Raw genomic sequence first — 14,714 nt, 5'->3', positions numbered from 1 at the left:
GTAGACTAATGAAATGATGGACAGACAAAACCATGAAAGTCCTACTACAGATTATGGTTGAATGGAACTGGATGCAGCCAGCCCCATTCTGGGGTCAGTGGAAAAGGCTCTTCAAAATCAGCAAAGGGTAGATAAATATACAGATAATTCCCTATAAACGCACAAACAAATGATTTCATTTCAGATATTACTACTGTGTATGGGTTAAGTATGGAAGAGGAATCAGACCTACTTTCACCAAAATAGTTGTGACCTAAAAGGTTAATTCATAATGATCAGTGTCAACAACTAATATTATTACAGTTGTGGAAAGACTCTAAATAAGTGCTTAACGTGCTGCTATCATAGTTGGGGATCTTACAATATTAGACACGACTTCGCAAGCACTATACAAAGGGAGAAAATGATAACATGAATCAGCATATCAAACCTATGGCTGACTTTTTCCCCCCATTTGAAACATACAGTTTTATGAACAACAGAAGGTACTGAAATAGTGCATTAACTGCACTGCAAAGCTTGAAGTTTCAACTTACCGTTCATTAGGAATGTTGGTTTGCTTGGTTTTCCTAATTGTAATGGAAACTTCATGCAGCCAGTCACATCCCAAATAATACTCCATTTTCTTAGAAACTGCAGTAACAAGTCTGTCAACAGTGTTCCGGGGCACTTGCACATAGTAATCCACTGAGGAATCGGAAGTTTTGCTTTTTGAACTTCCATCCAACCTACTCTTTTTTGAAGCTGACCCTTTTTCTTCACTCCCTCGGCTTTTAGAGCCCTTCAAATAAAAAAAACAATGTCTTTCAATATCACTGAAGCAATAATAAAAATACATAAAGCAAATATTCATTAAACACTACATTTCATTTAAGAAACAATAACTTCTTTTCATCAGTTCAATTACATAACATATCCACAGTTGCCAATTCACTGGCATTGCTCAATTATCATAACCTTATATTAGAGAGGAAAAGTGCGCAAATGTACTTCTTAGTGTAAAATAGAGTAATTACATTTACATATTTCTTACTCCCATTTCCACCCTATCCTCTGTGGTGAAATGTTAACCCACTGACTTACTAATATTTTTCCCTGTAGTTGACCCCATATTTCCTATTTAAATTTACAAAAATCTGCATATTTTGTCTTGCACACTTTTTGCAAAATTATACAATTTTTTCACAGGAATTCTTTGTAAATCTATCCTTTCTATTAGACATTTCTCACACTCATACCATGTATCACTTTTCTTCTTTCTTGCTTTGTGCACTAGACAATTTCTGGAGAGCATTTTCTTGATGGGACTGGGAGTGGAAGAAGGGCGGGGGGAGGGGGGTGATAAACCTATGAAACTGGGAAATGATTTCTTGTAACTCACAAATTATCAATAGAAATTCAGTGTTTTGTACACCACTTAATAGATTGACTTCTCAGCTTTCCAATGGTATATAACATGTCATGCCATTTATTACCAGAGAAGAAGAAACACTAAGAAGTTATAGCTGCTCAGCCCGTTTCACAATCAGAAATGTAATAACAGACTTGAAACTTGCAATTGGCTGTGAGCCAGCTATATAATCCAATGGGTAATTTGGCAGTTACTAATCAGCACACTAATCCTGAAAACTGTGGATTCAGTACTGATACTTGTCTTCTTGATTATTTATACATGTTACCATCTTGATAATCCCCCCACCCTCATGGAATTTTCTGGCATTTATTCATGTGTGTATAACATTTCATTTAAATTTCTACACAGCTGTTATAGAGTTCCCTCCCGCACCCTAGTTCCAAAGCAGCTCACCCCCCCCCCCCCCCCCCACTCGTATTCTTTCACAGATAACAACTCATGTGTGACCTATGGATTCCACCTCCAACATCTTCAATTTTGTTCAAATTAGTACAAAATTTATAAGGGGCATTCAAATGAAGCCCGGTCACTAGTGTGAAGTAACAGTAACAATTTTATTAACTCAAAACTGTAGTTATACACAGTACACATACTCAAAAATAGTTGGCAAAACTGTTGGCACATTTATCTCATTGCGATACTAGCCGGTCGATCCCATGCTTGAAGCAGCTAGTAGGCTGCTGTCAGATCCAGGCCTGGACCCAGTCACACACTTTGTCATCCATTGCGAATCAATGTCCGTGAATAGCTTGTTTTAGAGGTCCAAACACATGAAAGTGATACAGTGAAAGGTCGGGACTGTACGGAGGATGTTCCAGTGTTTCCCACCGAAACTGCTCCAATGTCGTCTTCACCGCACTGGCGGAGTATGGGTGGGCCTTGTCATGCAGAAGGATAACGCCATTGGACAACATGCCTTGGCGTTTTGACTTGATGGCTCGTCTCAGGTTCTGTAAAGTGGCTTGATAACGCTGGGCATTGATGGTGGTTCCCCATTCCAGGAACTCGACAAGCAGTGGGCCCTTCCGGCCAAAAAAGGACATCATGACCTTAGCAGAACTGGTGTGCATGGCCTTTGATTTCTTTGGAGGTGGTGAAGTCACGTGTTTCCACTGCTTGCTCTGACACTTGCTTTCCAGTTCAAAATGGTGACACCATGCTTCGTCGGCCGTGACAATACGTGACAGAAAGCTGTATTCCTCCTCATGATAATGTTGCACATAACTCAAAGTCTGCACCATTGGAGTATTGCGCTGTTCGGCAGTCATTTGGTGGGAAACCTACTACACACAGAGTTTTCGAAAGTTCAAGTGTTGGTGCATTATGGTGCTAATACCCAGCAACCAATGGATCTCGTCCACAGTGATTCTGCAGATGTCCAAGACCAACGCAATCACTTCTGCAACAATTTCCGGTATGATGACACGATGAGCCTGTCCAGGACGAGCATCGTCTTCCAGTGACTGGTGCCCTCCACAAATCGTTTCTGCCATTCCACAACACTTGAATGACTCAAACTGTACTCACCATTCACAGCCTTCATCCGTGGATACCTTTCATAGCCTTCATCCACTGATACCTTTTACAGCCAAAAATTGAATCACTCCTCGTTGTTCCAGCTTACTCGGCTGCATGTTTGGTAATGGATGATAACTTGTGTGACCACCTTCTCTAAGGCATGAAACCACACTGGAGCTATGAAACCTCAAATGGTTCACACATGTCAGTCTCTCTACCAATACATGGTGCCACCATACCTGCAGTTACATGGTGCCACCTTACGTGTAAGGCAAAGGTAGATGCACTAACCGGGTTTCATTTGAATGAACCTCATATATAAGGGACCTGTATGAACTTCTGCCTAGTATCAACTCCAACTATCACTTTGTGCAGGTACTGGAGCTATTTTCACAAGTGCCACTTTCCTCCGAACAGGAACATGAAAAATCCTCAATTTTGGGAAGCCATTGCGTCTTACTGTGATGGAGATTTTCCACCTGTGGAGTACTTAATATGTGTCCATTTTAGAGTGTTATAGGTTTTTTAAAATTATATTTGCTTTCAATTTTATTGATTCAGTTCAATATTACTTTATGCTTGTTTAATAACACCAAGTGTGAAGTGTGTGTATCTGAATATTTTTGTACGGTATTTGCAAATGTATTCTTATGTTGTATTTTTACATAATATTACTGCAAAATGTTGTGGTTTGTGTAAATGAAGTACTGTGCCTTTTGGGACAAAATTATATCTATGTTATTAAATGTACACTCTGGTTACTTAATATAGAAACTTGCCAATTTGAAAGATTCATAATACATAAATTATCTTTTATTCATGGTGGTGATTTTCAGAAACTATAGTATATATTTTTCAGAATAAAATGCAGTTGTCAGCTGTCAACATAGATTGACAACTTACAGTAACTGAATTACATACAATATGTACTTTTTGGACATACCATGGCATTATGCTTCTGTGAAGCAGATATTGTCAATTGTTAAAACAACATTACATAAATTCTTGTAGTATACTTCACATAAATGTATAGCCAAGGTCTAAAGACTTTTAATAAGTCTAATTTTGTAGCCTTCTGAAGATGAAACCGGTAAGGTGTAATGAAAATATATTTACAACTGACAAGATAAATCACTGTAACTCTATTTCTGGTGATTCAAAATGTAACACTGACGTTTCATGGATCTGCTTAAACACAGACACTGTCCGGTAATTAACACACACATCATTTATATGATTTTTTATTATTATTACTGCAACAGAACTCCAGGTTGGAATATCAACTATACAAGAAAAAGATAGATTGCTACTTACCATAAAGATGACATGTTTACGTTGCAGACAGGAGCAATGAAAAGACACACATTTACTTTCAGTCGCAGCCTTCATCAGAATACCAAAAAAAACACACACACACACACACACACACACACACACACACAAATTCAGTCACAGAAGCAAGCACACCTCACACATACATGACATGACTTACGTAGGACAGAAGGAGCAATCTGGGGGGGAGTGGGAAGGGGAAAGGATAACGAAGTTTGGGTGGAGGGAGAGAAGAACACATTTTGGCAGAGCGTGCAGGGATTAGACTGCCAACAGGCACAGCATTGCGAGGCTGTGGGAAAATGAGGTGGGGACGGGTGGGGGTGGGGGTGGGGGTTGGGAAGGGAATGGGAATCAAACAAGGAGAGGAGTGAGAAGGGGAAAGATGGGCACATGTGTTGGCAGAGGACAGCACACAAAGAGAGTTGGAGACGAGAATAGGGAGGAAATGACAGGACAGAGGAGGATGGAAACTGTTGGATGGAGATTGTAGGGAGAGTAGGTTACCATAGGTTGAGGCCAGGATAATTTTGCGAGTGGAGAACGTGTTTAAAGGTTAACTCCCACCTGCGCAGTTCAGGAAAACTGGTGGGGGACAACCCGCGCCATCTAGATCCTCCCATTTACCACCCACTTTTCTGAACTGTGCAGATGGGTGTTAGCGTTACAACACATTCCCTGTTCACGAAATTAGTCTGGCCTCCATCTACAGTAATCTACTGTCTCTACACCTTTCACCCAATAGTTTCCACCCAACTCCCCTTATCCTATCACTTCCTCCCTATGCTTGTCTCCCACCTTGTTTGTGTGCCACCCTCTGCCAATGCACCCACCCATCTTTCCTGCTCCTCTTCTTTTTCACTCCGTCTCCGCACCTCCCTTTCCCACAACCTCCTGACACTGCACTTGTCAGCATTCTAATCCCTGCATACTCCCCCACACAGAGTTCCTCTCGCACCTCACTTATACACTATTATTCCTTCCAATTCCCGCCGCTCTCCAGATTGCTGCTTCCATTCCACATGATAGCTGCATTCCAGTCCAATCTGCCGGAGATGGCAGTTTTGAGTGTATGAGGTGTGCTTTCTTGTTTGAATGAGTGTGTGTGTGTGTGTGTGTGTGTGTGTGTGTGTGTGTGTTTCCTTTTTTGATGAAGACTGTGGCCAAAAGCTAATATGTAAGTGTCTTTTCGTTGTTCCTGTCTGCAATTTAACATGTCATCTTTACGGTAGGTAGCAATCTATCTTTTCCTTATATTGTTGTTACTACTGTAATTTAACATTCTGTATTCAGAGAAACATACAATGTACTTATAGGATAGTTAGGACTGTCTTATGACCTCATACAATTACGATTCAGCAACTTGCAGTCCATTCACAACATTGCACAGAATATGAATGTAGCACTAATGAAGATCAGAAATCAATGCCTATGGCAATGTCTCTCTTTAAAAATGGCAGACAGACAGTGCAGTGAGAAATGATGGTTTCAGTGCCTTTTATTCATGTTATAACATGGGGAAAATTTTTCACAGACGTTTGAAGACAGATTGTCCCGTGAACATTATTTTCTGAACTTCAATTACGTTATGTCTGTACTCTGCACAAAACACTGTGTCAGGATGGCAAATTGCATGATCTAAGTATTAGGATGGGAACAATAACATGCAAAACTTTTTTCACTCATTTTGAGCTCTGAAGAACGTGATTCTTGTGAAAATGGCTCTTGTACCTACCTCAAGTTAAAAATGGAAATGAAATTTGGTAGAAGTTGATGCGAGACTCCAAGGAACTTTCTGTTCAAATTTCAAACAAAACAAAATTGAAGCTGGCTGAGTTTGGAGCATCTTCCACATTCAGCAAATTGTCATAGTATGACCCATGAGTGCCAAATTTCATTTCTCTAAGAATTCCACAGCTCTGGTAGAACAAATTTCTCTCTCTCTCTCACTCTCTCTCTCTCTCTCAAAAACACACACACACACACACACACACACACACACACACACACACACACACACACACACTTGTGAAAATTGCAACACAGAAAAAAGGCATGCTATTACAATGACATTTATACCACAGATGGTCATTTTAATACACAAATGGTTAGAATTTCAGAAAGGTATATGCACTCGGATCATGAAAATTGAGTATGGGATGAAGCCATCACATGCTGCAATCAAAGCCTCTGGATGTCGTGACAGGGAATCAAAGAGGCTCTCTGGGTGTGCTGCTATCATACACACTGTCACATCGTTTGTAGTCATGTCCACAAAGCATTGAAAGTGGTTGCAGGAGTGCCAGTACGAACAAGTTGTTGCCAGACCACATGCCAGGCATGTTCAATGGGCGATATGTCAGGTGAATGTGCAGGCCAAGAATACAATGGTATCAGTCACTTTTTGAGGAAGACTCTCACATTCCTCACAGCATGTAACCATGTTTTATTCTCTTGAAATATGGCATGTGGAGCTTTAAAGGAGGGGCAGTGACTAACTCTAAAGCCTGTCTCATGTAGTGGTTGTTGCCCAGATTGCTCTGAATACATAGAAGGCAAGTTTGCATGTTATAATCAATAGTGCCCCAAACCTTCACACTTTGCTTTTGTCCACTATGCTGCTCAACAACATGGTCTATCCAACAGCATTAACCCTGGTAGCATCTAACACATTTACGACCTTCACTGTAGGGTAAGCTGAAGTAGGACTCACAAAAAAACACTACATTTAACCACTCAGTATGCCAGTGCCAACTTCAAATGCCAATAGCTGTCTAAAGCATTGGTGGTTTCTGAACAATGGAAGCAGATGCTATGGCACGTGTGCCCTCAGCAGACAGCATCGAAACATCAGTGCAAACATGTTATTACCTGTTTTTAAGATCTTGTTAACTTATAAGCCTAAGGACTGAATACCCATGTCATTTGTTTGACATAATATATACATTGCTGTTAGTCAAAATTGCAACACCCAGAAGAAATGGTCAGAATCACTCCCAAATTGAAGGATTTGTAGAACAGTGGAGCCATAATAAGTGATTAAAATTACAGATGTAACTCTTCTGTCAGTTGCAGCCATACGGGCAAGACAGCGATCATCCCAGTCTGTGGTCACATTGCATGGTCCAGTACGTTTGTTAGTGAGTACAACTCTCTTCTATCCACTGGTTCTATATACATCACTCTTGTAACAGTGGGTCCTGTATGAACCACAATGTCACTTTATGACAAATTCTTTTTCCAGAGCTCCTGCCTCGTTCGAACTCATTCATGTGCTGATATTGCACCCTCTGATGTCGTCAAGGCCTATCGCCAATTACTTCCACATTTTCACTTTGACAGCTCTGCACCAAATGAGCCTTGCATAACACCAGGCTGCTTGCTCACACAACAGGAGGTGCTGCTGGGCCTACTTGCACATGATCTGTCCCTGCAATTTTAATCACTTATTATGGCTCCAATGTGTTACATATCCTTTGGTTTTAGAGTGATTCTACCATTCCTTATGGGTGTTGTAATTTTCATGGGCAGCAGTGTACATATTACATCAAATTACATGAATATCTTCATCTACATCTACATGGCTCTTCTGCAAATCACACATAAGTGCCTGGCTGAGAGTTCATCGAACCACCTTCACAATAATTCTCTATTATTCCATACTCTAACATCATGCGGAAAAAATGGACACCTATTTTTTTCCATGCGAGCTTTGATTTCCCTTATTTTGTTATGATGATCGTTTCTCCATATGTAGATCAGTATCAACAAAATATTTTCGCATTCGGAGGAGAAAGTTGGTGAGTGAAATTTCTGTGTGAAGATTCCACCACAATGAGAAATACCTTTGTTTTAATAATGTCAACCCCAAAACGTGTATCATGTCCATGACACCCTCTACCCTATTCTCAATAATACAAAACGTGCTGCCCTTCTTTGCACTTTCTCAATGTAATCCTTTAATCTTACCTGGTAAGGATCCCACACAGCGCAGCAGTATTGCAAATGAGGATGGACAAGTGTTGTGTAGGCAGTCTCTTCAGTAGGTCTGTTGCACCTTCCAAGTGATCTACCCACAAATCGTTGTCTTTGGTAGCCTTCCCCACAACATTTTCAATGGGTTCTTTCCCATTTACGTTGTTCGTAATCATAATTCTGAGGCATTTAGTTAAATTTACAACCTTTAGATTTCATGGATCTCAATTGCCAATGTCCACACCATCCAGATATCTTATCTAAATTGGTTTGCAATTGGTTTTGATCTTCCAATGACTTTACTGGGTGATAAACTACAGCATCATCTGCAAACAACCTAAGACAGGTGCTCAGATTGGCTCCTAAATTGTTAATATAGATAAAGAATAGCAGAGGGTCTACAACATTACCTTAGGGAGTGCCAAAAATCACTTTTGTTTTACTCCACAACTTTCTGTGAATTACTACTAACTGTGACCTCTCTGACAGGAAATCATGAATCCAGTTACATAACTGAGACCATAATCCATAAGCACACAATATGATTACAAGCCACTTGTGAGGTATGGTGTCAAAAGCCTCCTGGCAATCTAGAAATACAGAATCCATTTCAAATCGCTTGCCAATAGCACTCAACACTTCATGTGAATAAATAGTTAGTTGTGTTTCACAAGAACAATGTTTCCTAAATCCATGTTGACCGTGTGTGTGAATAGACTGTTCTCTTCAACGTAAGTCATAATGTTCGAACACTATATATGTTCCAAAACCTTGCTGCATTTCAACGTTAATGACATGGTCCTATAATTTAGGGGATCACTCCCATTGCCTTTCTTGAATATTGGTGTGACCTGTACAACTTTCCAGTCTTTGGGTACGGATCTTTGGCAAACAAGCTGTTGTGTACGATTGTTATGTATGGAATTATTGCATCAGCAAGCTCTCAAAGTAGCCTAACTGGAATACAATCTGGAGCGGAAGACCTGCTTTTGTTAAGTGAGTTCTGTTGCTTCACTGCTCCAGGGATATCTACGAAGTTACTCATGTTGACAGCTGCTCTTGATTCGATTCTGGAATATTTATTTCACCTTCTTTGGTGAAGGAATTTCATAAGGTTGTGTTTATTAAGTAGCTCTGCTTTAGGAGCACTGTCATTGATAGTTTTTTCCACTGCTATCGCGCACTGATTGTTCTTATGCTTCAATGTTAACAACATTTAAAAAATGTGTGACACGATCCAGCATTATTGTACCATTATGATCATTAAAATTGTTTCAATGCTGTATTTTACAGTATTTACAGTTTACACTGTGAGATCCAAATTCAGATCACCAATACAAAAACTTGCAAATACATTTAATTCTATGCCAACTTGTACTTACTGTATCTTTAACTATCTCCTTTTCTGTGGCCACAGCTTTTATGTGCACTAGAAAAGTACGGCCTCGCACTCTAAATAACTTGGGACTTGTCAGTGTGATTGTTCCACCCTGTTCTGATAGGTCAAGGCACTGTGACAAGATTACGGGGCCACATAATACCTCACAGTTGTGGTCCCTCATGTACTCCTCTGATGTAACTGGATTTTCAGTCTTCCCTTGAACAACACAAACAGAAAATATTACAAATTAAAATTATGACAATACTTGATTTTTACAATGTGGGATTAAAATACATAACTCAAATACCACAGCCATTAAGAAGCTCATTCAGCACATGCAAAAACACAGATATCAACCATCAATTATATCAATTTTCTAATGATATCAAAATCCATTGGCTAAAATAACTGTCAAAATGAAATAAAATTAAAAAAATAAACTATTAGTTTTTCAAAGTAGTAAAGAAACTGTCTTGTCTTTCTGATGTAATTTCAGACATACCTTTCATTTCACCATCACACTGCATGCCAATGTTGAAATCTATTCCTTCATCTACTTGTGGCATCATAGTTTTCTCTTTCCTTCCAATCCCAGTTGCATTCTGTTTCAGGAGAGTTACTTGTATATTTGGTGGATTTGAACATGGAGAATGAAGGGAAAATTTCAGATCAACATGGCCAATGCAGCAACTACGTGGGAGTGTTATTTCAAACACATGTTCATCCCATGTGGTACTGACAAAGAAAAAAATACCCAATTGGTGATTATATTCTGCAATAGTGCATGTCTATTATCTACATATAAACATAAAACTTCATAAATCAATAACAAACAAACACAGTAAAGAATCCTATACATTTGGAATAATTTTTTTCCTGGTATATGACTGCACTGTTAAGTTATGATGTTCACAAATAATCTAACATTTGCAAAGTATATTTACTACTGACCAGTGGCACTTTAGCTGTTATACACTGATATTTATATAGGCCTATTTTCACTTGTCGAGAAGAGTATATAATTGATGTTCAAATAGATGGAAGGACTGGTGACAAGATGCTTGCCCCCTTTTCCCTCGTGTAACAGTTAATCCTCTTTCTTTTTTGTTCCAATAACCTCTAATTTTCTCTAAGTGTCACTTTGTTTCTTCTCTACATTGTGCTCCTGTTTTATTTTTTTCTGTATTTAGATAATTCCAAGTTTCATACCTCTTAGAGCCTCTGTTATTTCTGATTCTTGAATTGACTTCCCAAAAGTTTGTCATTACATCTGATATTTTCCAGTTGTTCTGCGAGATTTCTCCGTTATTTCTAATTTTCCAACCACCCTTTGTAACACACACATAATTTTTCTACTAACGCTTATTTCTAGTTTGTCTAATGCATTTACCTTCTAATCCATTGTTAACCTCACACGCATATAAGAAATACATGTTGCAACATGGTTTCACACTCCTACATATTTATTTCTTATACTAGATAATCTTTACTAAACTGTTTGCTCTTTCCATTTTGATCATTCATTCATGTGTCACAGAAGTTTCAAATACATTTCCTAACACTATTTCACCAAGGTATTTGAACCTTGATCTTATCTATGTCACCTATTTCTATTGCTAAATGGCTCTGAGCACTATGGGACTTAACTGCTGAGGTCATCAGTCCCCTAGAACTTAGAACTACTTAAACCTAACTAACCTACGGACATCACACACATCCATGCCCGAAGCAGGATTCAAACCTGCGACCGTAACGGTCGCGCGGTTCCAGACTGTAGCGCCCAGAACCGCTCGGCCACCCCGGCCGGCTTGCTAAATACTTGAGTGTATTTTTATTGCCACTTCCTTTTATATTTCTGGCTGGATCTTTTACCAACAGTAATTTTTTGCCTCTTATTGCCTAATCTGTAACAAGCCACTTCTGTAATCTGGTAATGCTTCCACAAAGCCCTATGCTACAACACAGTGCACTGTGTCTTTTTGGCCCCTATGTTTAACACTGCACCTGAGGGTGAAGCCCTGCAAGTGCCTTCACCCCATGGGCCTCCTGTAACAGCCACTGATATTTATATTGGCAGCTTACTACACTTTATTGTGATACTCTGCCAAATCCGAAACTGACAACAGCTCCAGAAACACACTTTAACATACAACACTACAATTGTTCTTAAGAAATGAAAAACATGCTATGAAAATAAATTGCTCTTAAAGACGTAGAAATGAAATATCAATATGAAATTTTTAAGACTTACGCATCATTCTGCAATCTCCAGGACCGCGTAAGCTGCAGGTCATCACCCTGCTGCAAATGTTGAGGATGCCTGCGCTGTTTCTGTGCCTGCATTATCTCACTCCAACAGGGTGGCACTGCAGCTGCATAGCAAGGTGTTAAGTTTTCAAATAAAGTCAGCTCGTAGAGCTGTTGCAGGTCAGACATACTGAGCTCTGTTTTATTTGCCAGTAACTGGCTGCTGCCGGAACTGAAAAATACAGGGATAATACACTTTAACACAACACTACTAAAAAAAATGGAAAGCAGAAGATATCAGCAGTAATTGATAGATCACTGATGATAAGAAGGTTTTCATTTACAAAGCACAAACGAAACTTGAAAAAGGACCTAACATGAAAAGAGCTTTCAAAGCATGCCAAAGTTTTGCTGTTGCATCTACGATACTATACTGTAACATCATAAAATGAAAAAAAGTTCAGCTGATAGTGACAGTGTTGTGTGCCGACATTTTCAGTGGAATAATAAACCAGCCCACCAGGTTAGAGTTCCTGTTTCAAGACAGCATTTCAATTTTCATGAACATAAAAAGAATTAGTAGATCCCTTTCTGTAGTTGAGGCTGACAATGCACACTCAACTCTGAGATAGTCAGTTTGAACATTGGTGGTGCAGTAAATTTTCATACTCAGTACTGGGTCAGCAAGACCAAAACTCTCCATGTCTCATGGAGTGAGGACATGTGGCACTGTTGATGGTGATCTGACCCTCAGCAAGGACATTAACTTCAGTGGTTCCCTTCAAGCCAGTCAGAAGATTAGGCTATACGGCAGCAATGGGTTTCACCCTCTTCCCCACAAAAAGACTTGCACTAAATAGTACACACACTCATTAAGTCACTTACACTGGATAGATAATGCCTAGGACACAACATTCACATTTTTTGAAGGGAAGCTGTCATACTGTGCAAATAAAAAAAAAAATCTGCCAATTATGTAGCTGAAATGCCCTTCAAGGTCACCCCCTCATCAATGCCAAATGGCTTATGTACTTTACAGAAATGTGGAATGATTTAAAAATCAAATAAAAATCATGCTCAAGAAACTGGCAGTAATAGAGAAATTATAGCTCTGTCAACACCCTCAAACAATTTAGTACTTTATCTGTCCTTAGCAACCATAAAAGTAGTTGTTCAAAAAAAGAAAAAAAATTAGCTAACAGTTGCACAAAAGAAATTTTATTCCTCGGCCAGTTTCAAGCACTTGTGTCCTCCTTCAGAAAAATATACCACAAATAAGTACAAGGTGGGTAAGAAAATTACAATTTCGCAAGTACAAAAATTTGAAGGTAAAGGTTAGTTGGAGAGGATGCTGGGAGGAGGACCAAACAGCGAGGTCATCCGTCCCATCAGATTAGGGAAGGACGAGGAAGGAAGTTGGCCGTGCCCTTTCAAAGGAACCATCCCAGTTTTTGCTTGAAGTGATTTAGGGAAATCACGGAAAACCTAAATTAGGATGGATGGACGCGGGTTTGAATTGTTGTCCTCCCAAATGCGAGTACAGTGTGCTAACCACTGCACCACCTCACTCGGTAAGATAAAGAGATGGTACATACCAAGAATTACATCATCATCAGTGAGTGTCAAAAATAAACAGGTGTATGCAACTTGATACTGTAGTCCGAAAAAAATACAAGAACAATGTTTAATACAATAATAAAATGTGCCATCGCAAAAAGAGCTTATAAGTGCTCACACATGGATAATAGTGCATGTACAAATATGGTATAAGGAAATCAATCAACAAGTGCAGACATTTATGCAAGAATTGGAGCTAAGCAGCTAATGACAAGTGTATCTTGAGGTTGGTCTCAGAGTGGGGGTAAAAGTAACACAAAATAATAAAACAAAAATCTTATGTAACTGCAGTTGCCATGAAATACAAATGAAAATGTAAGTGCACATTACCAGCATATTAACTAATAAACAAAATCCTATATATTAATGATAAATAAAATAAGTTAATACAAATGGCATGTGGCAATATGGATGGGAAATTTTCTTCCCTACACACAGACGTTATAGGTCCTATTAATTTTCATAGGTAGGACATAGTCATTCGGTAGGTTACAGTCACTGCCACAACTGTGACTGCAGGTACATTCAGTAAGTTGCAGTCAGTAGGTTGCAATCAGTGTGTTAGTTTCAATAGTTTTCAGAAAGTTGTTGGACTTTGCTACGTACAGCCAGTAAATCATTAGTTACACACTACAGTTTGGCCATACAGTGTTGCATTTAGTTGCTGTTGGCCATATACAGTTACATTTAAACAGCTGTTCACAGCTATAATAAGTCAACCTTTTACTGTTTGGTACATTTGTTACATATAGTTAACTTTAGTTTAGATATATTGATATTAGTTTAGATATATTTTTCCTACGCGGAATGTTTCCCTCTATTATAACTTTATCTTTTTTTACACAGCTTTTTTAGTATAAGCTGATCATCGATAGTTACAGGTTGTGTGTCATCAACAGTTACAAGTAATGATCCATTTTCAGTTGCGATTGGTTAGCCACTTACATTACCATTTATTATTACAGATACTAATCCATCCACAACTTACAAGATAATTTTGCTTCAGGTGGTTAGTTATATACAAGTAATCAGCTACACACATTCTTTTCTTTCTGACATCAGTATTTACAGTTAACAAGCACATTACCCATACTGTTTCAGCTAGTCAAATCTATTACACTTAATGCATACAATTAGTGTGAAAGGAACTATATAATTATTTCATGAAACATATTTAGGACCGTGTGTACATTCTTGAACTAGTTATTTCACTATATCAGAAGTATACAA

At 38.9% G+C, this 14,714-nt stretch overlaps 1 protein-coding gene across 1 annotated transcript in view; it reads right to left on the bottom strand.

The window, feature by feature from the left end:
* The window catches only part of LOC124607387 (baculoviral IAP repeat-containing protein 6), a 315,981-nt gene that overhangs the window by 234,981 nt on the left and 66,286 nt on the right, over nucleotides 1–14,714 (bottom strand). Inside the window, exons 12-15 of the mRNA XM_047139740.1 lie at nucleotides 11,872–12,099; nucleotides 10,123–10,355; nucleotides 9,622–9,836; nucleotides 537–781 (exon numbers count right to left, since the gene is read on the bottom strand). Of these exons, the coding sequence (XP_046995696.1) occupies nucleotides 537–781; nucleotides 9,622–9,836; nucleotides 10,123–10,355; nucleotides 11,872–12,099 (921 nt within the window). The remainder of the gene's footprint in view (nucleotides 1–536; nucleotides 782–9,621; nucleotides 9,837–10,122; nucleotides 10,356–11,871; nucleotides 12,100–14,714) is intronic.

The sequence above is a fragment of the Schistocerca americana genome, chromosome 1 (assembly GCF_021461395.2).
Source record: "Schistocerca americana isolate TAMUIC-IGC-003095 chromosome 1, iqSchAmer2.1, whole genome shotgun sequence".
In the NCBI taxonomy this organism is placed as follows: Eukaryota; Metazoa; Arthropoda; class Insecta; order Orthoptera; family Acrididae; genus Schistocerca; species Schistocerca americana.
This window is presented reverse-complemented; position numbering and strand designations above follow the sequence as displayed.